The sequence below is a fragment of the Carcharhinus amblyrhynchos genome, unplaced genomic scaffold, assembly GCF_965287045.1.
Source record: "Carcharhinus amblyrhynchos unplaced genomic scaffold, sCarAmb.v2.hapA scaffold_494, whole genome shotgun sequence".
NCBI lineage: Eukaryota > Metazoa > Chordata > Chondrichthyes > Carcharhiniformes > Carcharhinidae > Carcharhinus > Carcharhinus amblyrhynchos.
The window spans coordinates 5565-29959 of NW_027650234.1; the positions used below are offsets into that span (position 1 = coordinate 5565).

A 24395-nucleotide genomic window follows, 5' to 3' on the forward strand; every position below is an offset into this window, starting at 1 on the left:
CTGACCACCACCTGATCTGGGCTCTATCTTTAAATCTGCGGGAGCTGTCTCTATAATCCAGTAACTGGGGAGCTCGTGAAAGTCCCCCCCCCCACCCCCCAGACACTGCGGTGTGGGAGTCGAGACAGTGAGTGCATCAAACCAGAACCCCCCCCCCGTAGCCACAAGATGGAGGTTTTGGGGGATTCAGCGTCTGATACGACCGCTGGGAGAAGCTGCGATGCCAGTGTGATATCACCAGCTGTGAGTGGGTAAGGCCGTCGGTAACATTCCCATTCCCTCAGCTACAGGATTAGACCACATTTACACATCCCACAGGAGGCAGCCAGGCCTGGGGGCTGGGGCAGACGCTAGATCCAGGCTGGGGTGGGGGAGGTGGTTAAACCTGACCCCCAGCTCCAGGCGGGGTGGAGGAGCTGGGGGGTGGGCAAGGGGTAAATCAGGCCCCCCACCTGGGTGGGGACAGGCAGGGGGTAAGCCAGGTTGGGGTGGGGCGGGGGGGGTGCGGGGGGAGAGGGAGGACGCAGGGGGTAAGCCAGGTTGGGGTGGGGGGGTGGATGCAGGGGGTAAGCCAGGTTGGGGTGGGGGGGGTGTACGCAGGGGGTAAGCCAGGTTGGGGTGGGGGGGGGGGTGGATGCAGGGGGTAAGCTAGCCAGGCACCAGCTCGGGGGGAGGTGGCGGGATGCCAGGTGTGGCTCCGGGGGAAATTGATTTGGTCGTGCGAGTCACTCCCTGGTTCTCCTGGTGACATTGACAATGAGACCTGCCCTCCCCAGGGTAGACCGCTTGCTGTGATTCCTTTGGGAGGTGTGGGGTAGTGCCGGACAGCAGCAGTGTCTGTGGAACCCACTCGCTCTGTGCCTATCTTTGGGGTGCGTTGGTGACAAATTGGATTAAAGTTCCAGAGAGCTGCGTGTTAGTGACAAGGAGTGGTGGTTAGGGATTGTTTCTGGTTTTTGAAGCAGCCTCAGGTAAATGTTAATGGAAGTATTGGATTAATTTGAGTTTGTGCTGGGTCAGTGGATTGCAAACTGATCCAGTGAGATCTGGGGTCATTGCCCTGGATAATCTGAATAGTCTGTGTGCCTGTGCCCCTCATGAGTCTGGAGTGTACCCCACTCCCCACTGACTGAGACCCCTTCCCCTCTGGAAGCAGTGATTGTTGCTAGCCGTTTAGGGGTGGGAGAAGGGGCGGGGGTGGTTGTTTTAAGGAATGGTGCAATCCAGAAGGTGCCATGAGAACCTAGAGTTAATTTTAAGGAGTTTATAACTGGGCATTTGGAAGGCAGTGGTATAATCAGACAAAATCAGCATGGATTTACAGAAGGGAAATCGTGCCTGGAACTCATTGCCAGGGGAGGGAGTGGAATCGGATACAGTGGTGAGTTTTAAGGGGCATCTGGGCAAATCCATGAATAGGATTGGAACGGAGGGACATGGTCCCCAGAAGGGTAGGGGGTTTGAGTTCAGTCGGGGCAGCATGGTCAGTGCAGGCTTGGAGGGCCGAAGGGTCTGTTCCTGTGCTGGAATTTTCTTTGCTTTGTTCTTTGTATCGATTGCAGTTTGAGGATGTAACTAGTAGAGCTGACCAAGGTGAACGAGTGGATTGGTTTGTTTAGACTTTCAGAAGTCTTTCAACAAGGTCACGTGTAACAAACTACTGTGTAAAGTTAAAGCACGTGGGGTAATGTCTGGAGATGGATGGAAAGCTGGTTAGCAGTGAGGAAGCAAAGAGTTAGCACAAAAAGTCTTTCTGATTGGTAAGCAGTGAATAGTGGGGTTCCGCAGGGATCTGTGCTCGGACCCCAACTGTTCACATATATTAACGATTTGGAAGAGGGAACTGAATGTATCATTTCCAGATTTGCAGATAATACTGTACTGTTGTATGTTCTGTACAAAGTTGGGTGGGAGGGTGAGTTGGGTGGGAGGGTGAGCTGTGAGGAGGATGCAGAGAATCTTCAGTGTGATTTGGACAGGCTGAGTGTGTGGGTATCTAGGAGTTCAACTCCTTCCTATAGGAGTGAATTCCACACATTCCCCACCCTCTGGGTGAAGAAATTTCTCCTCACCTCAGTTCTAAAAGGTTTACCCCTTATCCTCAAAGAATGGTCCCTAGTTCTGGACTCCCCCCACCATTGGGAACATTCTTTTGAACCTACCCTGTCTAACCCTTTTAGAATTTTATAAGTTTCTATCAGATCCCCTCTCACTCTTCTAAACTCCAGTGAATATAATCCCAACTGATTTAGTCTCTCCTCATATGACGGACCTGCCCTCCCAGGAATCAGCTGGTAAACCTTCGCCGCACTCCCTTTATAGCAAGGACATCCTTCCTCAGATAAGGAGACCAAAACTGCACACAATACTCCAGGTGTGGCCTCACCAATGTCCTATATAATTGCAACACAACATCCCTATCCCTATACTCAAATCCTCTCACTATAAAGGTCAACATACCATTTACCTTCTTTACTGCCTGCTATACCTGAGAGCTTACTCAGTGACTGATACACGAGGGCTCCGAGGTCTCGCTGAGTATCCATCTCTCTCAATTTACACCCATTCAAATAATAATCAGTCTCCCTATTATTGCTACCAAAGTGGATAACCTCATGTTTATCCACATTATATTGTAACAGCCATGCAAACGTTCACACGCTCAGCCTGTCCAAATCACATTGAAGCATCTCTGCATCCTCCTCACAGCTCACCCTCCCACCCAACAATGTATCATCTGTAAATTTGGAGAAAATACATTCAGTTCCCTCTTCCAGACGATGAGGGAGGGGAATATTGGAGGAATCTCATAGAAATCTGTAAAAATCTACCAGGATTGGACAGGGATGATGTAGGAAGAATGTTCCCGATGGTGGGGGAGTCCAGAACCAGGGGGTCACAGTCCGAGGATTCAGGGGAAACCATTTAGGACGAAGATGAGGAGAAATTTCTTCACCCAGAGGGTGGTGAATGTGTGGAATTCACTCCCACAGGAAGTAGCTGAGGCCAAAATGTTGGATGTTTTTGAGAGGCAGTTTGATAAAACTTGAGGTGAAGGAGATTAAATTATGTTTGGGGAAAGTGGGAACAGGTTATTGAGTTGAATGATCAGCCGTGACCATAATGAATGGAGGAGAAGGCTCGAAGGGCTGAGTGGCCTTTTCCTGCTCCTGTTTCTGTGTAATTATTTATTTACTCTCATCACAGTCACAGCGTCTGCCTGATGGATTAACACACTGCAGGAATTTAACCCAACCTCGAGACTCGGTGTTCAGTGGCCGCAGCAATGGTCGTGTTAGATTCTTTGAGAGTGACTGTTGGCCACATAGTGCTGTTCAAATGCAGGAGCTGATTCAGTGATGCTGATAGCTTTCTCTCTCTCTGTCTCTCTCAGTGATTTCCTCATCCTGCCCGGGTACATTGACTTCACCTCTGACCAAGTGGTGAGTATTCAGAGAAAACGCCAGAGCGAAATTAGTGGAAATGGTGCAGAATGAGGCCATTCTGCCCAACTAATCACACTCCCCCTTCTCTCTCCCCAAGGTGCTGTCAGTATCTTTTCACTTTCTCCAATCCCCGTTTGGAAGTTGTTATTGAATCTTGTTTTCATTGCCCTTTCAGGCAGGGCCTTCCAGATCACAGCATTCTAGGACATTCCCAGCTGCAGCAACTCGTCGATTTTCTCCATCTCCTCTTTGGTTCTTTAGTCAATCATCTTCAACCGAGTTGTAGAGGTTTACAGCATGGAAACAGGCTCTTCAGCCCAACTTGTCCATGCTGCCCAGTTTTTACCATTAAGCTAATTCCAGTTGCCCGCATTTGGCCCATATCCCTCTATACCCATCTTACCCATGTAACTGTCTAAACGCTTTTTAAAAGACAAAATTGTACCCGCCTCTACTACTGCCTCTGACAGCTTGTTCCAAACACTCACCACCCTCTGTGTGAAAAAATTACCCATCTGAACCCTTTTGTATCTCTCTCCTCTCACCTTAAACTTCTGCCATCTGGTTTTGGAAAAAGATATTGACTATCTCGCTGATCTGTGCCCCTCATTATTTTATAGACCTCTAAGATCACCCCTCAGCCTCCTACACCCCAGAGAAATAAGTCCCAGTCTATTCAGCCTCTCCTTATAACTCAAACCATCAAGTCCCAGTTGCATCCCAGTAAATCTTTTCTGTACTCTCTCTAGTTTAATAATATCTTTTCTATAATAGGGTGACCAGAATTTCACACTATATTCCAAGTGTGGCCTTACCAATGTCTTGTACAACTTCAACGAGACATCCCAACTCCTGTATTCGGTGTTCTGACCGATGAAACCAAGCATGCTGAATGCCTTCTTCACCACTCTGTCCACCTGTGACTCTACTTTCAAGGAGATATGAACCTGTACCCCTAGATCTCTTTGTTCTGTAACTCTCCCCAATGCCCAAATTTACTGGAGTTCTATGAGGATGTGTCTAGGGCGGTGGATAGAGGAGAGCCGGTGGATGTGGTCTTTCTTGATTTTCAGAAGGCGTTTGACAAGGTACCTCACAAGAGGTTATTGCAGAAGGTCAGGGGACATGGAGTTGGGGGTAGGGTGTTAGCGTGGATAGAGGATTGGTTGTCAAATAGGCAGAGAGTAGGGGTCAGTGGGTGCTATTCGGATTGGCGGTTGGTGACTAGTGGAGTGCCCCAGGGGTCGGTGCTGGGGCCTCAGCTATTTACCATTTATATAGATGATCTGGAGGAGGGAACCGAGTGTATGGTGTCGAAATTTGCTGATGACACCAAGATTGGTGGAACGGCAAATTGTGTGGAGGGTGTGGAGAGTCTACAGAAGGATCTAGATAGGCTGGGCGAATAGGCCAGGAACTGGCAAATGGAAGTTAATGTTGGCAAGTGCGAGGTGGTCCACTTTGGTAGGAATAATGGTAGGAAGGACTATTACTTACGTGGCGAAAAACTGCAGCAGGCGACGGTGCAGAGGGACCTCGGGGTCCTTGTGCACGAGTCGCAAAAACCCAGCTTGCAGGTGCAGCAGGTGGTCAGGAAGGCGAATGGGATGCTGGCCTTCATCGTGAGGGGGATTGAATATAAAAGTAGGGAGGTCTTGCTGCAGCTGTATAGGGCACTCATGAGGCCGCAGCTGGAGTACTGTGTGCAGTTTTGGGCGCCGCACTTACGCAAGGATATTTTGGCCTTGGAGGGAGTGCAGAGGAGGTTTACTAGGCTGATACCAGAGTTGAGGGGATTGAGCTATGAGGAGAGGCTGGATAAACTAGGCTTGTACTCGTTAGAGTTTAGAAGAATGAGGGGAGATCTCATTGAGACGTATAAGATGATGAATGGGATGGATAGGATAGAGGTGGAGAGACTCTTCCCGCTCAGAAAGGACAGTAGGACTAGGGGGCACAGCCTCAAGATAAAGGGGGGGCGGTTTAGAACGGAGTTGAGGAGGAACTTCTTCACTCAAAGGGTGGTGAATCTCTGGAATTCTCTGCCCGTTGAAGTGGTGGAGGCTGCCTCGCTAAATATTTTTAAGAAGCGGGTTGATGGGTTTTTGATAAGAGAGGGGATTAAGGGTTATGGGGAGAGGGCGGGAATGTGGAACTGAGCCATGACAGATCAGCCATGATCTTATTGAATGGTGGGGCAGGCTCAAAGGGCTAGATGGCCTACTCCTGCTCCTATTTCTTATGTTCTTATGCCCTACCATTAACTGAGTAAGTCCTGCCCTGGTTCAGTCGACCAAAATGCATCACTTCGCATTTGTCTAAATTAAACTCCATCTGCCATTCGTCAGCCCACTGGCCCAATTGATCAAGATCCCATTGAAACGCTCAATAACCTTCACTGTCCACTATGCCACCAATCTTGGTGTCATCTGCAAACTTACTAACCATGCCTCCTAAATTCTCATCCAAATCATTAATATAAATGACAAATAACAGTGGACCCAGCACTGATCCCTGAGGCACACCGCTGGTCACAGGCCTCCAGTTTGAAAAACAACTCTCTACAACCACCTCAGAAGCCAATCTTGTATCCATTTAGATACCTCACCCTGGATCCTGTGAGATTTAACCTTATGCAGCAACCTACCATGCGGTACCTTGTCAAAGGCCTTGTTAAAGTCCATGTAGACAATATCAACTGCACTGCCCTCATCTACCTTCTTGGTTACATAAGAACATAAGAAATAGGAGCAGGAGTAGGCCATCTGGCCCTTCGAGCCTGCCCCGCCATTCAATAAGATCATGGCTGATCTGTCGTGGCTCAGTTCCACTTTCCCGCCCTCTCCCAATAACCCTTAATCCCCTCTCTTATCAAAAACCCATCAACCCGCTTCTTAAAAATATTTAGCGAGGCAGCCTCCACCACTTCAATGGGCAGAGAATTCCAGAGATTCACCACCCTTTGACCCCTTCAAAACACTCAGGTCAGGTTACCTGGTGGTGTTACCGGGGTGGGGGTGGGGAGGGGGTTTGTTCTGAGGGAGGTACATTGTGACTGTCAGTTGCTTTGAACCCTATTGGAAGTTGCTCTTGGGGGGGATGGAAGTGAATTTTAATCTCAGACATCCATGCCATTTCTATAGTTTGCCTGTATTTTTTAACCTTTGTGTTTTCGTATACAGGATCTTGCCTCAGCACTTACCAAGAAAATCACCTTAAAGACACCCCTGGTCTCCTCTCCAATGGACACAGTGACTGAGGCTAGCATGGCAATCGCAATGGCGGTATGTAAGTTCAGCTATCCTACTCCCCATCCATCGGGAAATGCTTGCTCAAGGCCCGTGTTTCCGAATCTCATTGCAGCTCAACTGAACGTTCCCAGTTCTGGAAACCTCTCTGATTCCATGCTCTGCCCCATTGGTAAATTTTAACTGTATATTTGGAGGGTGCTGATAACTGTCCGGAGTAGAGTGGCTGTAACTCCGTCCCCTGCCCCCACCACTGCCCTGTTTACATTGAAAATCCCATTCTAAATGAAAGCGTGGGAATTTGAAATGGGGAAATGTGCAGAATGTGGACAGAGATGTAATTGTTCTGTTATTTGTAATTATGGAGTTTGGTTTCCTCCTTGTCTGGATGTAGAGTCTGGAGGATATTTCTCTCCGGATTGGATGCCTGCTTCCCGACTCCCATTCTTGACACTCAGAAAGGCAGGTGCCTGTTGATTGGAGACTGAGACAGCTCTGACCAACATCATTTCTGATCCCTTTACTGTCTGGCCTCGTGCCTCCGAGGTTACCAAACTTTGCCAGTGATCGGTAGTAATTACCGTCAGTCTGGCTGAGGTTAATGCGGAGCGGAAGTGTAACACCCTCCACCCTCCTCCAATCTGCTGCGTGCCTCGCAGTGTGACAATGAATTATGTTCTTGGTTTGAATTGAATAGGCTGCAGTTATGGAGTGTTGCTGCTCTGAGCCTGTGGCCAGGAATGTTTTTAACTCCTGTTATTTTCTCTTTGAACCGCAGTTGATGGGAGGAATTGGGTTCATCCATCATAACTGTACCCCAGAATTCCAGGCAAACGAAGTCCGCAAAGTTAAGGTACGGATTTGGAATACCGGTTCAGTGAGATTCTGGCTAACTAAGCCATTCCAGAATTCTGCAGTTTTGGTTTGACGAAAGGTTTGGGATGTTTTAATTCCTGTCCTTGGAGAAGTGAGTGTTAAACTGATGGGCAGAAGCCAGTGGTGTGGCTCAGTAATGTTGATGTACAGTGTGGATTCTAGCACTCGCCTGGAATCTTCCTGCTATTTATATTGTTAATAAAGGCGGGATAGTGAAATGGGTAATGTCCCTGGGATTATGGAAACATAGAACAGGAGGAGGCCATTGAGCCCGCTCCGCCATTCATTGTGATCGTGGCTGATCCCGACTCCCTCTCCCCCATCCTTTGAACCCCTTCACCCCAAGAGTGAAATCAAACTGCTTCTTGAATACATTCAATGTTTTGGCATCAACTACTTCCTGTGGTAATGAATTCCACCGGCTCACCACTCTCTGGATGAAGAAATGTCTCCTCACCTCCATCCTAAATGGTCTACCCTGAATCCTCAGACTGTGACCCCCTGGTTCTAGACTCCCCCTGCCATTGGGAACATCCTCCCTGCATCTACCCTGTCTAGTCCTGTTAGAATTTTATAGATTTCTGTGAGATCCCCCTTTTTCTTCTGAACCCCAGTGAATATAATCCTAACTGACTCAATCTCTTTTCATACATCAGTCCTGTCTTCCCAGTAATCAGTCGGGTAAACCTTCTCTGCACTCTGTCTGTAACAAGAATATCCTTCCTCAGGTAGAGGCCGAAACAGCACACAATATTCCAGGTGTGGTCTCACCAAGGCCCTGTATAATTGCAGCAAGGCACCCCAGCTCCTGTATTCAAAACCTCTCACAATAAAGGCCAACGTACCACTTGTCTTTTTTACCGCCTGTTGCAGCTGCATGTTTACCTTCAGCGACTGGTGTACAAGGACACCCAGATCTTGTTCTGCATTCTCCTCTCTCAATCCATAGCCCAGTAGATGGTCACAACATCAGGTTAGAATCCAACAGAGTTATTTGGTAGTGCTCCAAAAGCTCGTGCTATCAAATAAACCTGTCGGACTTTAACCTGGTATTGTGAGACTATTTACTGTGCCCACCCCAATCTGTAGCCATTCAGTTCATCTGTCTTCCCATTATTGCTACCCTAGTGGATAACCTCACATTTATCCACATTATACTGCATCTGCCATGTAGATACCCACACACTCAGTCTGTCCAAATCACACTGAAGCATCTTTGCATCCTCCTCACAGCTCACCCTCCCACGCAACTTTGTATCATCTGTAGATTTGAAGATAATATATTTAGTTCCCTTTTCCAGACCATTAATATATAATGTGAGCAGTTAGAGTTCCAGCACTGTGCCCTGCTGTGTCCCGCTAGTTACTGCCTGCCATCTGGAAAAAGACCTGTTTAGTCCAACTCTTTGTATCCTGTCTGCCAGTCAGTTTTCTATCCATCTCAATACACTTCCCCCAATCCCACACGCTTTAATTTTACACGCTAATCTCTTACGTGGGACCTTGTCAAAAGCCTGCTGAAAGTCCAAATAAATCACTTCCACTGGCTCCCCCTCATCAATTCTATATCCTTGAAGAACTCCAGTAGATTTGTCAAGCATGATTTCCCTTTCGTAAATCCATGCTGACTCTGTCCAATCCTGTCGCTGTTTTTCTTTGATAATGGATTCTAGAATTTTCCCCACAACCAACACTATAATTCCCTCTTTACTCTCTATCTCCCTTTTTAAATAGTGGGGTTACATTGACTACCCTCGATTCTGGAGGAACTGTTCCAGAGTCTATAGAATCCTGGAAGATGATCACTAATGCATCCACAATTTCTGCAGCCACTTCTTTAAGTACTCTGGGATGTAGATTATCAGGCCCTGGGATTTATCCATCAGATTCCCCAACACCATTTCTCTACTAACACTGATATCCTTCAGCTCCTCTCTCTCACTAAACCCTGTGTTCCCAAACATTTCTGGTATCTTTCTTGTGTCCTTTATGAAGATGGAACCAAAGTCCGTATTCAGTTAGTAAGCTGTTTCTTTTCCCCTATTCTACAATACCCGGTCAGTAGAGAGATTCAGGTCTGTTGTGGGCAAGGGACTGAGAGGTGAGATTGTTGAACGGGATGGCTTTGAATAAGTCATTGTGTTTTCTTGTTTGTAGAACTCCTGTTTTGTGTTTAGTTTAATTGTATCTCCATCAGCAGAATCCCATTCCCAGAACCTCCTGCTGTTCCTGATCTGTGGGTTTTGTCATTGGGTAGCACAGTGGGTTAACGCTGCTGTCTCACAGCGACACGGTGACACAGTGGGTTAACACTGCTGTCTCACAGCGACACGGTGACACAGTGGGTTAACACTGCTGTCTCACAGCGACACGGTGACACAGTGGGTTAACACTGCTGTCTCACAGCGACACGGTGACACAGTGGGTTAACGCTGCTGCCTCACAGCAACACGGTGACACAGTGGGTTAACACTGCTGTCTCACAGTGACACGGTGACACTGGGTTAACACTGCTGTCTCACAGCGACACGGTGACACAGTGGGTTAACACTGCTGTCTCACAGCGACACGGTGACACAGTGGGTTAACGCTGCTGTCTCACAGCGACACGGTGACACAGTGGGTTAACGCTGCTGCCTCACAGCAACACGGACCCAGGTTCCATTCTCGGCTTGGGTTACTGTCTGTGTGGAGTCTGCACGTTCTCCCCGTGTCTGCATGGGTTTCTTCTGGGTGCTCCGGTTTCCCCCTCACTGCAAAGCTGTACGGGTTAGGTGGATTAGCCATGCCAAATTGCCCCTTAGTGTCAGGGGGATTAGCAGGGTAAATATGTGGGGACAGGGTCTGGGTGGGATTGTGGTTGGTGCAGACTTGATGGGCTGAATGGCCTCCCTCTACACTGTAGGGATTCTATGATTTAATTATTTTTTTGCTGACCCCTCCCTCGCTGATCCTTGTCAATGTTTGGATTTTCCTTTCAGAAATACGAGCAGGGCTTTATCACAGACCCCGTTGTCCTGAGCCCATGCGATAAGGTACGGGACGTCTTTGAAGCAAAAGCTCGCCACGGATTCTGTGGAATTCCCATCACGGACACCGGGAAACTTGGCGGCAAATTGGTGGGAATCATTTCCTCTCGTGACATTGACTTCCTGACGGAAAAGGAGCATGACCTTAACCTGGCAGAGGTATTGCGCCCTCCTCCGTGCTAATGCCCCTCAACTCCTCCCTGCCATGACCCATCCCTGGGCCCTCGCCCCCGCCCCCGTTTAGGGTGATGCTGGGGCTGTTCTCTGACTGTTTCTCTGTCTCTGCACCAGGTAATGACCAGGAGAGAGGACTTGGTGGTCGCTCCAGCTGCCGTCACTTTGAAAGAAGCAAATGAGATATTGCAGCGAAGTAAGAAAGGTAAAAGCAGGAAGAATAAACTCCAAACAAATCGCAACAGAATGGCAGAGAACTCAGTTACAGCAAAGACCAACACAGTCTCTGTGTCCCTGAAAGTTGGGAGTCAAGTAGATAAGGTTGTTAAGAAGGCATACGGTGTCTTGGCGTTTATTGGTAGGGGGATTGAATTTAGGAGTCGCAGCGTCATGTTGCAACTGTACACAACTCTGGTGCGGCTGCACTTGGAGTACTGTGTGCAGTTCTGGTCCCCACATTACAGGAAGGATGTGGAGGCTTTGGAGAGGGTGCAGAGGAGGTTTACCAGGATGTTGCCTGGTATGGAGGGGAGGTCCTATGAGGAGAGACTGAGGGATTTGGGGTTGTTTTCGCTGGAAAGAAGGCGGCTAAGAGGGGATCTTATTGAAACATATAAGATGATTAGAGGTTTAGATAGGGTGGATAGTAATAGCCTTTTTCCTCTGATGGAGAAATCTAGCACGAGGGGGCATGGCTTTAAATTAAGGGGTGGTAGTTATGGGACGGATGTCAGGGGTAGGTTCTTTACCCAGAGGGTGGTGAGGGATTGGAATGCCCTGCCTGCTGCAGTTGTAAATGCGCCTAGTTTGGGGGTGTTTAAGAGATCCGTGGATAGGTTTATGGACGAGAAGGGATTGGTTTAGGTTAGTGGGTCATTGTTTTGTAACTGGTCGGCGCAACATCGTGGGCGGAAGGGCCTGTTCTGCGCTGTAATGTTCTATGTTCTAATTCCCACACAACTGCCCCTCCCTTTGGAGGGGGGAGATTGCAGAGACTGGATTGGTTATTGGAGAGAGGGGACCGGTTGATTGCAGCAACTGGATTGGGAGGTTCACGGTTTTGAACAAAAGTTGAACTTTATAAACATTTTGAAAGTGGGTGCTGTGGGGGTGAATTATTTCGAGTGGAGGAGGATGAGAGGTGATTTAATAGAGGTTTATAAGATGATGAGGGGGGGATTGATAGAGTGGACGTTCAGAGACCATTTCCTCGGGTGGATGTAGCTGTTACTTGGGGGCATAACTATAAGGTTCATGGTGGGAGATATAGGAGGGATGTCCGAGGTAGATGCTTTTATTCAGAGTGTGGTTGGGGTGTGGAATGGACTGCCTGCTGTGACAGTGGAATCGGACACTTTAGGAACTTCAGAATGATAAGGAGTGGGATAGCTTGATCTTGGGTTTGGACGTAGCTCGGCACAACATCGAGGGCCAAAGGGCCTGTACTGTGCTGAACTGTTCTATGTTTCTATTATTCTGGGGCTGATTGGATCCTTAATGGGCTAGTATGTGTAGAATGGGGCTGAATGGCCATTTTTTCTGTAACGAGCAGCTTCCTGACACAGGATCAGAATTCCTGACAACTCCGTCAGGGTTGTATTGAATATCACCCATCCCGGCACCAGCCTGGCTCCCTGCCCCAAACCCCACCCCAGCCTCAGGTCGATCTGACTCACTCTCGACCTTTTTGCTACAGGGAAGTTGCCCATTGTCAATGACAATGACCAGCTGGTGGCCATCATTGCTCGGACAGACCTGAAGAAGAATCGTGATTATCCGCTTGCCTCAAAAGATTCTAAGAAGCAGTTGCTGTGTGGGGCAGCAGTTGGTACGCACGCTGATGACAGATATCGACTGGACCTCCTAGTCCAGGCTGGAGTAGACGCTGTGGTTCTGGTGAGATAATCCAGCTCCCTCACTCCTGCTGTCAGCCCTCACCCCTTCGTCCCTCCACTCCACCCTTGCCCTATCACCTCTGCACTCCACCCTCGCCACTTTACCCCTCCACTCCACCCTCACCCTATCCCCCTGCCCGGCTGTCCTCTCACACTCTCTCTCTTGTTCTTCACAGGATTCCTCACAGGGAAATTCCATCTTTCAGATCGATATGATTAAATACATCAAAGAGAAATATCCTGAGCTACAGGTCATTGGTGGAAATGGTAATTTCTCTGAATAATTCTGTTACTGTCAACAAAGACAGGAGTTTATTATCATCTGCAGTTTCTCGCTGTGATTGGCTTGCCCACTTCCAGCTATTATCATAGGATCTTGCAACACAGAGTCCATTCAGCCCATTGTATCTGTGCTAGCTCTTTGAAAGAGTGCCACCATACAAACAAACACCCTCCCAGGCTTCGCACAGTAAGTAAATATGCTCACGTGATGCTGAACCTTACAGCTTTGCAACACCTGCTGTGACTTAGTACTTTGGATGGAGAATTGAAACTCTCTTCCCATCCTGGAGCTCCCAGCACCTCGAGGTAGGGATAGAGCCATTGCTGGTCTGTAGCTTTTAGTTTGAGAGACAGGCGCTCCTTGCCTTTAGTTGCCAGCCAGCCACCAAAACCTAAATTTCTAATGCTAGGGAAAGACCCAGAAACACAGTGCGTCCAGTCTGGAATCCAATAGCTTCTGCCTAGACAGCAGAGCTTACCGGGGGGTGGGGAGAGAAGCAAACACTTTAATTTGGAGTCCAGCAGTTTCCAGCTCACGAAACTGAAAGTAAAATTCTCCTGTGAGGGGGGAAAAGCTCCCACCTGATCTCTCCAATCATTCTTCCCCCAACAATTCAAAAGGGTCAAACCCCAGGACAGTGCATTATGCTCAAACTAAAAATAAACAGCCTGTTGTGTGACTCGCAACAATGAAAGGAATGTACAGCTTGGTGCCTGCCTATAACTGCAGAGAACATGCTTAAAATACATTCCTTAAAGGCACAGAAGTGTCACAATGTACCTTCCCTGAAAGTTGGGAATCAAGTAGATAAGGTTGTTAAGAAGGCATACGGTGTCTTGGCGTTTATTGGTAGGGGGATTGAATTTAGGAGTCGCAGCGTCATGTTGCAACTGTACACAACTCTGGTGCGGTCGCACTTGGAGTATTGTGTGCAGTTCTGGTCCCCACATTATAGGAAGGATGTGGAGGCTTTGGAGAGGGTGCAGAGGGGGTTTACCAGGATGTTGCCTGGTATGGAGGGGAGGTCCTATGAGGAGAGGCTGAGGGATTTGGGGTTGTTTTCGCTGGAAAGAAGGCGGCTAAGAGGGGATCTTATTGAAACATATAAGATGATTAGAGGTTTAGATAGGGTGGACAGTGATAGCCTTTTTCCTCGGATGGAGAAAGCTAGCACGAGGGGGCATGGCTTTAAATTAAGGGGTGGTAGTTATAGGACGGATGTCAGGGGTAGGTTCTTTACCCAGAGGGTGGTGAGGGATTGGAATGCCCTGCCTGCTGCAGTTGTAAATGCGCCTAGTTTGGGGGCATTTAAGAGATCCGTGGATAGGTTTATGGACGAAAAGGGATTGGTTTAGATTAGTGGGTCATTGTTTTTTAACTGGTCGGCGCAACATCGTGGGCCGAAGGGCCTGTTCTGCGCCGTAATGTTCTATGTTCTACACTACAGGGACTGCAGCGGTCCAAGGAGGCAGCTCACCATCGCATTGTCAAGGGGCAATTAGGGATGGGTAATAAATGCTGTCAAAACCAGTGACGCCCACATCCTGTGAACAAATGGGAACAAGCTTCAGAAAAAAGGCCCACGTTTCCAAAGTGTGTTTGGCTGCAGAATGATTAAAACCATTTTACAAACAGTGAAATATGTAATGTAGTCACGGCATCCATTTAATGCACAGTAAGATCCCCCCAACAGTAATGTGGTGGTGGCCAGATCATCAGTTCCAGTTTTGTTGATAAAGGGATGAATATTGACTGAGGCACTGAGGACAACTCCCCACTGTTTGTTTGAAATAGTGGGCCAGACTCTCCTTAGACAACAAGACCACAGATTGGATCTGAGTGATGATCAGTAGGGTGCTGTTAGCCTGGGCAGTCTCAGATTCTGACTCTGTCGATGGAGCACTCAGTCACCTGAATAAATCTCCAAAATCCTTTCACCGTGTAGAGAACGATATCAGTCTGTGTATCCATTCCAGCAAATCAATCCTCATCCTGACAGGCAAATCAACCTGGACTGCGGATCTGGAATCTGAAACCAAAAGAGAAAATGCTGGAAAATCTTGGCAGGTCTGACAGCATCTGGAAGGAGAGAAAAGAGCTGACGTTTCGAGTCCAGGTGACCCTTTGTCAAAGCTTTAACCTCCCCTCTCCCCGTTCATTCCATCTCTCTGTCCCTCCCCCATCTCTCTGTCAAACCTTTGACAAAGGGTCAGCTCGACTCAATGTCAGACAGGTGCTATCAGAGCTGCTGAGATTTTCCAACATTTCCTCTTTTTTGGTGGAAAATCAGCCTTCTGTCTATGATAAAACTCACTTTTTTTTATCAATGTTCCCCCCCCTCTCTCTGCCCCCTCCGCCTCCCTCTCTCTCTCCCCCCCTCTCTCTCCCTCTCTCTCTCTCTCTCTCCCCCCACTCTCTCTCTCCTCTCTCTCTCTCTCCTCCTCTCTCTCTGTCTCTCCTCCCCTCTCTCTCTCTCTCTCCTCCCCTCTCTCTCTCTCTCTCTCTCCTCCTCTCTTCTCTCTCTCTCTCCTCCTCTCTTCTCTCTCCCCTCCCCCCCTGTCCCAGTTGTTACTGCAGCACAGGCCAAGAACCTGATTGATGCTGGTGTGGATGCTCTGCGTGTCGGAATGGGAAGCGGCTCCATCTGTATCACACAGGAAGGTAATTTACTCAGAGTGAGTGAATAAAGCTGCGATGCAACTGCTGACTGTTCTGAGGTTTGTTCTTCTCTGCTGAGTACCTGCCTCCTGGGATCGCCCTGTGCATGTGAGGTTGTCTCAGTGCCTGGAGAGGGGGAATTCTCGGTTGCTGCATTCTGGGATTATATTCCAGTCCCTGGGATTGTCTGTCAGGCTGCAATATTCCATAACTATCATCACCCCTTCCTCAGTTCTTGCTGAAACTCTGACTGCTCACTGACACTTGAGTGGAACATTTCAGGTGACTTATTTGTAATCAGGATTTCTCTCCCCCACCCACCCACCTCCACTTTCAACATTCCTCCCTTCCCCCAAGCCTTGACAGGCGCACCCCCACCCCCCCCTCCACCCCCCACCTACTTCGCCTTAAAAATATTTTAAAGGTTCAAGTTCTAGACTCTCCCACAAGAGGAAACGTTCTCTCCATTTCCACCCTGACAAAACCCCTCAGAATCTTAAATGTTTCATTTGATTTGCCTCTTCCTGTTCTAAACTCCAGTGGATTCCAATCCAATCTCTCCTCATAAGACAATCCACCCATTCTTGGTATGTGTCTCATAAACTTTTTTCAACAATTCCTTAAGCAAGGAGACCGTTACTGTGGCCAATACTCCAGATGTGATCTTACCAACACTGTAGAATTGAAGCATAACCTCCCTAATGTTGATATGTGAAGAGAAATAAATAAACTTTAATTTTAATTCTTAGTCACAAGTAAGGCTTGCATTAACACTGCAATGACATTACTGTGAAATTCCCCTAGTTGCCACACTCTGGTGCCTGTTCGGGTCAATGCACCCTAACTAGCACGTCTTTCAGAATGTGGGAGGAAACCTGAGCATACAGAGGAAACCCACACAGACACAAGGAGAATGTGCAAACTCCACACAGACAGTGACCCGAACCGGGAATCAAACCTGGGTCCCTGGTACTGTAAAGCAGCAGTGCTAACCCACTGTGCTGCCATGCCACAGTTGGTGAAGATAAAGGTAGATCCCCTGCAGACAAACGGGGGAATGTATAATAAGGGACAAAGAAATGGCCGAGCAACTGAATACAGACTCTGGTTCTGTCTTCATAAAGGAGGACACAAATCAGATATCAGAAATGTTAGAGAATACAAGGATTAGTGAGAGGGAAGAACTGAGGGAGATTAATATTAACAGAGAAATTACGCTGGGAAAACTGGGATTGAAGGTGGATAAATCCTAGGGCCGGATAATCTACCTCCCAGAGTACTTAAAGAAGTGGCTGTAGAAATAGTGGGTACATTGGTGATCATCTTCCAGGATTCTGTAGACTCTGGAACAGTCCCTGCAGATTGGAGAGTAGATGTCACTCCAATATTCAAAAACGAGGTAGAGAGAAAACGGGGAACTATAGACCAGTAAGCTTAACATCGATAGTGGGGAAAGTTCTTGAATCCATTATCAAGAACTTTATAGCAGAGCATTTAGAAAGCAGTGGCAGGATCTGACAGAGTCAGCATGGATTTATGAAGGGGAAATCATGCTTGATAAATCTGTGGAATTCTTTGAAGATGTAACTTGTAAAGTTGATAAGGGAGAGCCAGTCAATGATTGGACTTTCAGAAAGAGTTTGCCAAAGTCCCGTATAAGACATTATATTGCAAGATTAAAGCACATGGGATTGGGGGAAGTGTATTGAGATGGATAGAAAACTGGCAGAGAGGAAACAAAGAGGAGGAATTAATGGATGCTTTTCAAATTGGCAGGCAATAACTAGTGAGGTGTCACAGGGATCGGCGCTGGGACCCCAGCTATGTACAATATATATTAATGATTTGGATGAGGGAACAAAATGTAACATGGCAAAGTTTGCAGATGATCCCACGTTGGGTGGGAAGGTGAACTGTGATGAGGATGCAGAGATCCTTCAGAATGATATGGATAGGTTGAGTGAGTGGGCAAATCATTGGCAGATTCAGTATAATTTGGATAAATGTGAAGTTACTCGCATTGGAAGCAAAAGCAAGAAAGGTTGTAAATTGGGAGAGGGGAGCGTGCAGTAGGACCTGGGTGTCCTTGTGCACCAGACACTGATGGTAAGCATGCAGGAGCAGTTTTACATTTTCCTACACTATATTCCCATTTGACAGATCTCTAACATTTGCTGAATCTGTCCTGTCTGTTTCTGGCTTCCTTGCGTTCTCTTCACAATTTATTTTCCTTCCTAATTTTCTGTCATTAGTCAATTTTGCAACTCTCCCTTTGGTCCCTTCATCCAAGTCATGGATATAAATTGTAAACAGTTAACGTTCCAGCACTGATCCCTGTGGCACACCACTCGTCACAACCAGCCAACCAGAAAAAGACCCATTTATGCCAACTCTGTTTCCTGTTAGCTAGCCAATCCATGCCAATATGCTACCCTCGACACCATTGGTATTTACACTCCGCAATAACCATTGATGTGGCACTTTATCAAAAGCCTTCCGGAAACCTGAGTACAGTACATCCACAGGTTCCCTCTTTTCTGCAATACATGTGACTCATTCAAAGAACTTGAATAATTTGATTAAACAAGATTTCCTGGAATTTTTTCACCTGGCCTGCCATAACACCTTTAATAATGACTTCTAACATTTTTTCTATGACAGATGTTGGGCTAACTGGCCTATATTTTCCTGCTTTCTGTTTCCATCCCTTTTTGAATAAAGGAATTTGCTCTCTCCCAATGGAATGAAACCTTCCTGAATCCAGGGAGTTTGGGAAATAAATCTACTACCTCCGCAGCCACTTCTTAAAGAATTAGAGTGGAATCCATCCAGACACAGGGATTGGTCAGCCCGTAGACACCGTGGTTTACTAAGTACCGTCTCCGTGGTGATTGTAATTCCGCCACTGCCACCACCCAGGGAGAGTGGGAACACCCCCAGTAATGGAAGAGAGTGGGGAAGCCAGGATATTTCATAGAGAGGTTTAAGGAGAGACTAAATCAGTGGTTTTGGTGGAATGGAAGGAGTGATTCCTGTGCGGGTGAGTGGGTAACCAGAGGGGAAGCTGACCTTTGCCTGCAGAATGATGGGGTGTCTGAGCCTGGGTTTTGGATTGGGGGTGGAGTGGGGGGAGGGGGTTTGGAGGACAGCAAGTGTTGAAGTTGAGTTGTGATGATGAGATGGCCAATTGCAGTGTGATCAGGACTGTCCTACCTCACCCTCCCTCTGCTTCCTGTCACTCTCACTTGGGAACTTACTGTAGTAATCTCCATCTCTCTCTCCCTCTGATCTATAGCAGCACCCAGGATTCCTCCAGATTTTAAATCCCTCAGCCCCAAACTCCCATCAACCATCACTGGGGCTTTTAGTAAGTGCTTTTTAAAGCCTGTTGTGTTGGAGACTGAAACGTGATTGGCTGTGCACTGACCATTTGCTTCTATTTGCTATGTCACCCCTCCTCTCCCCCCACAGTCCGATCTAACACCGGAGATAAAACTATCCTCAGGCTGGTGATTTGTGACTGATTAATCTCTCACTTGGTGTCTGAAGCTGCAGATGGGATTGACCTGTGAAGCCTGAGGTCAGCAAAGGGCTTCCCACTAGCTGCAAAACCACACACACGCTGACTCTCACTGGGGTATGGGTCCCACACACGCTGACCCTCACTGGGGTACGGGTCCCACACACACTGACTCTCACTGGGGTACGGGTCCCACACACACTGACTCTCACTGGGGTACGGGTCCCACACACACTGACTCTCACTGGGGTACGGGTCCCACACACACTGACTCTCACTGGGGTATGGGTCCCACACACACTGACTCTCACTGGGGTCCCACACACACTGACCCTCACTGGGGTACGGGTCCCACACACACTGACCCTCACTGGGGTACGTGTCCCACACACACTGACCCTCACTGGGGTACGTGTCCCGCACACGGTGACCCTCACTGGGGTACGTGTCCCGCACACGGTGACCCTCACTGGGGTACGTGTCCCGCACACGGTGACCCTCACTGGGGTACGGGTCCCACACACACTGACCCTCACTGGGGTACGGGTCCCACACACACTGACTCTCACTGGGGTACGGCTCCCACACACGCTGACCCTCACTGGGGTACGTGTCCCGCACACGGTGACCCTCACTGGGGTACGTGTCCCGCACACGGTGACCCTCACTGGGGTACGTGTCCCGCACACGGTGACCCTCACTGGGGTACGTGTCCCGCACACGGTGACCCTCACTGGGGTACGTGTCCCGCACACGGTGACCCTCACTGGGGTACGTGTCCCGCACACGGTGACCCTCACTGGGGTACGTGTCCCGCACACGGTGACCCTCACTGGGGTACGTGTCCCGCACACGGTGACCCTCACTGGGGTACGTGTCCCGCACACGGTGACCCTCACTGGGGTACGTGTCCCGCACACGGTGACCCTCACTGGGGTACGTGTCCCGCACACGGTGACCCTCACTGGGGTACGTGTCCCGCACACGGTGACCCTCACTGGGGTACGTGTCCCGCACACGGTGACCCTCACTGGGGTACGTGTCCCGCACACGGTGACCCTCACTGGGGTACGTGTCCCGCACACGGTGACCCTCACTGGGGTACGTGTCCCGCACACGGTGACCCTCACTGGGGTACGTGTCCCGCACACGGTGACCCTCACTGGGGTACGTGTCCCGCACACGGTGACCCTCACTGGGGTACGTGTCCCGCACACGGTGACCCTCACTGGGGTACGTGTCCCGCACACGGTGACCCTCACTGGGGTACGTGTCCCGCACACGGTGACCCTCACTGGGGTACGTGTCCCGCACACGGTGACCCTCACTGGGGTACGTGTCCCGCACACGGTGACCCTCACTGGGGTACGTGTCCCGCACACGGTGACCCTCACTGGGGTACGTGTCCCGCACACGGTGACCCTCACTGGGGTACTCTGTAGACAAGGCAGGGAAATTTTTCAGTGTATTTTCTCATTACTGATGTCCCCAGTACACACGACTGGTTGCAATGAATTGGTGCGTGAGCTGGTATGGGGTGTCAGACGGGGATGGGGTGGTGGGGGTTGTTAGACTGGGGGTGTTGGGGGAGGGGGCAGTTTATTGTGCTGAGCTGTTGCTCAGTTTCCCCTAGCTTCATCCCCTGGGGCTGAGTGTTCACCTTTTATCAAGCTTTAGACTCTCCCAGCTGTTTGTAGCAGGTGTGATTGAGGTTAGTGACTGAACTCTTGTGCTTGGAGCTGGGGATTTGAATCAGAATCATAGAGATTTACAGCATGGAAACATGCTGCCCCTTTTTTTAACCTCTAAGCTAGTCCCAATTGCCCGCGTTTGGCCCATATCCCTCTATACCCATCCTCTCCCCCTGCTGCAGTTTGCAGTACGTGGTCCCACACTAGATGCTGTAGGGATATGGCCACAGATATAAATAAACTTTCAATCCTTCTGATAATCCTTGAGAGAGAGGTGCAATCTGGATTTAAACTGAATACTACATAGTCTGGACTGTTCCGGGATCATTTGAAAGCTTGGCGGGAGTTTTACTCTGTATCTAACCCCGTGCTGTACCTGTCCTGGGAGTGTTTGATGGGGGACAGTGTAGAGGGAGCTTTACTCTGTATCTAACCCCGTGCTGTACCTGTCCTGAGAGTGTTTGATGGGGACAGTGTAGAGGGAGCTTTACTCTGTATCTAACCCCGTGCTGTCCCTGTCCTGGGAGTGTTTGATGGGGACAGTGTAGAGGGAGCTTTACTCTGTATCTAACCCCGTGCTGTACCTGTCCTGGGAGTGTTTGATGGGGACAGTGTAGAGGGAGCTTTACTCTGTATCTAACCCCGTGCTGTACCTGTCCTGGGAGTGTTTGATGGGGGACAGTGTAGAGGGAGCTTTACTCTGTATCTAACCCCGTGCTGTACCTGTCCTGGGAGTGTTTGATGGGGGACAGTGTAGAGGGAGCTTTACTCTGTATCTAACCCCGTGCTGTACCTGTCCTGGGAGTATTGTGCAGTTTTTACAGTGACAGGCTGGTTGCTGTGTGGCTGTTGATTCTCACCCTGTGACTGCTGGATCTCTGCTGTACACTGTGTGTGTAATTTCTAATCCATTTGAACAATCTGTTGCACGATTGCTGTTTCGAATCTCAAAGCATGCTGTGTTTGTTGCTGTGATTGTTATATTGTTTGATCTGAATTATAACCTGTTCCTGCTTTACCAATATTTTCACATTTGAAAATTAAATACATTTTATGATATTTGAATGAGGAATCTTGGGCCATCTTAAAGCACCATCCAAGCTAGTCACTACCAAATAGCCCCTGCGTGGCATATCAGGAGAGATCTGAGATGGATATAGGACTTACTCGCTCACGCACGTGCGCAAACACACACACACACACACACACAGCAGCATTCAATGAGGCATGGCAGAGAGCAGCAATAGTGAGACATGGTTTCGGAGTCAGAGAGAGTGTTTCCAAACTCCACTCTCAAAAAGACCTGCCTTAGAATTTTTCAAACAATGCTTTCTTGCAGCTGTTTTCAGCAAGGATCCACTTCCAGGATTTCCAACTGTCCTTTCAGTAATCCTCTGTCTTGAATTGCCATGTGCATTCACATTGCCACACAATTACTTTTCATATCACAACCCTCAAAGCATAATGCAGGTAGTTTGAAATGAAATCAAATCCTCTGTAGCAAACAGTTTTGTTTAACATGAGTCTAGCTGGCCTTTTCCCTTTGTCTATAAACATTGAAATCAACTCACTTAAACCTATCCCTGATTTCTAATATCCAACATGACAAACATAGATTACTTAAAACTATTTCTGCCTCCTCACACCTCTGCCTTTGGACAAAAGAAATCTTCGTAACCATGAACTGGTGTGACTTCCACATCACAAATATCTAACAAAATAACTCCATACATTTCTCTTTCACAATTATGTATAATACTGTATAATTACAATGATTTCACCAAAACGCAGACAATAACTGTAACGGTGTAATCTATACGTGAAGTTTCTGTGTTTCTTTCTTTCCTGTCTTCAAATATTTAACTTGGAAAAGAATGTTCCATTTAAGTCTCTGGTTCGATTGCCCTTTTTGTTACTTGTAGGTACAGTTCCAATCTCATAAATCCTCATTTATTCTCTTGTCAAAATCTCGGTGCTGTTTCAAGAATATTGTTTAGAAGCTTCTAACTAAACTGAAAGAAAATCTTCTGGTCTTGCTGGGTCCGTATCCCCCCTCTTCCCTCCCTATTCATGTCTCCTTCCAGATACCCCTTAAACGTTGCCAGTGTGCCTACTTCCACCACCACCTCTGGCAGCGCGTTCCAGACACCCACCACTCTCTGTGAAAAACTTACCCTGCTTATCTCCCTTAAACTCCGCTCCCTGCCCCTCATCCTGAACCTGTGCCCCCTTGTGATTGACACTGCCACGCTCCCCCCCAGGGGAAAAGGCCTCTGATGATCCACCCTGTCTGTCTCTCATTATTCTGTAGCCCTTTATCAGATCTCCCCTCAGCCTCTGTCCTCATCGCCAACACCTGCAAGAACAGGCAACTTCCTGATGAACATTCTTTGCACTCTTTCCAAAGTTTCTACATCCTGGTAGTGTGGTGACCAGAAGCGCACGCAATACTCAATTGCGGCCTCACCAAGGTTTTATAAAGCTCACCTGCTCAGTGTCTCTTTTAGCTGCATCCTAAACTGGAATTCGCTCTCTTTTTCTCTTTCTTGCTAACTTTTCCATTCCCATTTTCCTTCATTTCCATTTTTCTCTCGTTTTCCTTTGCCTCCAATTTAAGTTTTTTAATTTGCAAATGGACTTTAGCCAATACAGTTGCTTCCCCTGTCAAAGAACAGGGTCTCTCAAGCAACCCTTAGATTTTAAATGGTTTGCTATGCTTTCATCAATTTCAGCTTTCCAAACCCCTGCAGGGAAATCCTTATTCCAGTTTATCTGCCAGTTCAGTTAGCGCACTGTAGCCAATCAGAATTAGCTCTTCTATCTTTAGAAAAGCCTCAGCAATTTCCAACGCCATTTTGGATTTAGAAACATAGGAAAAAACTACGGCACAATACAGGCCCTTCGGCCCACAAGTTGTGCCAAACATGTCCCTATCTTAGAGATTACTAGGTTTACCTATAACCCTCTATCTTACTACGTCCCGTGTAATCATCCAGAAGTCTCTTAAAAGACCCCAGCGAGTTCGCCTCCACCACCGACGGCAGCCGATTCCACTCACTCACCACCCTCTGAGTGAAAAACTTACCCCTGACATCTCCTCTGTACTTGCTTCCCAGCAGCTTCAACCTGTGTCCTCTCGTAGCAACCATTTCAGCCCTGGGAAATAGCCTCTGACTATCCAATCCTTACAGTACATCTCTCAGCAACTCCAATTATTATGGCCTCTACCTCAGTATCTCCACTTACTCTTTTAAAAGGGTTCACAGATCCCAAACCAAGCTTTACTATTCAGCATCCAGGAATTTGCTTTCCACTTTTCAAAGTACCCCAATGAATTATTACTAATGAGCATTCCCTTTCTCCTTGAATCCTGGACAAACCCCCACATCTGTTACAGTCCCAGTTGATTATCTCACGAATGTTTCCAAACTCCAGCCTCAAAGAGCTGCCTTAGAATCTTCTTCCAAATATCACTTTCAGCTGTTTTCAGCAAGGATTTACTTCCAGGATTTCAGATTTCCTTTCAGTACACTCCTGTCTTCAATTGTCACCTGCATTCTGTATTCCACACAATT

General features: G+C 48.1%; 1 protein-coding gene across 1 annotated transcript in view; it reads left to right on the plus strand.

Annotated features, from left to right (window-relative positions):
- The first annotated feature begins 3359 nt into the window (after positions 1 to 3359).
- The window catches only part of LOC145339485 (inosine-5'-monophosphate dehydrogenase 2-like), a 31007-nt gene continuing 9971 nt past the window's right edge, over positions 3360 to 24395 (plus strand). Inside the window, exons 1-9 of the mRNA XM_080183954.1 lie at positions 3360 to 3443; positions 6629 to 6730; positions 7473 to 7547; positions 10552 to 10758; positions 10891 to 10978; positions 12470 to 12669; positions 12845 to 12935; positions 15517 to 15612; positions 18905 to 18976. Coding sequence (XP_080040080.1) covers positions 3360 to 3443; positions 6629 to 6730; positions 7473 to 7547; positions 10552 to 10758; positions 10891 to 10978; positions 12470 to 12669; positions 12845 to 12935; positions 15517 to 15612; positions 18905 to 18976 — 1015 coding nt within the window. The remainder of the gene's footprint in view (positions 3444 to 6628; positions 6731 to 7472; positions 7548 to 10551; positions 10759 to 10890; positions 10979 to 12469; positions 12670 to 12844; positions 12936 to 15516; positions 15613 to 18904; positions 18977 to 24395) is intronic.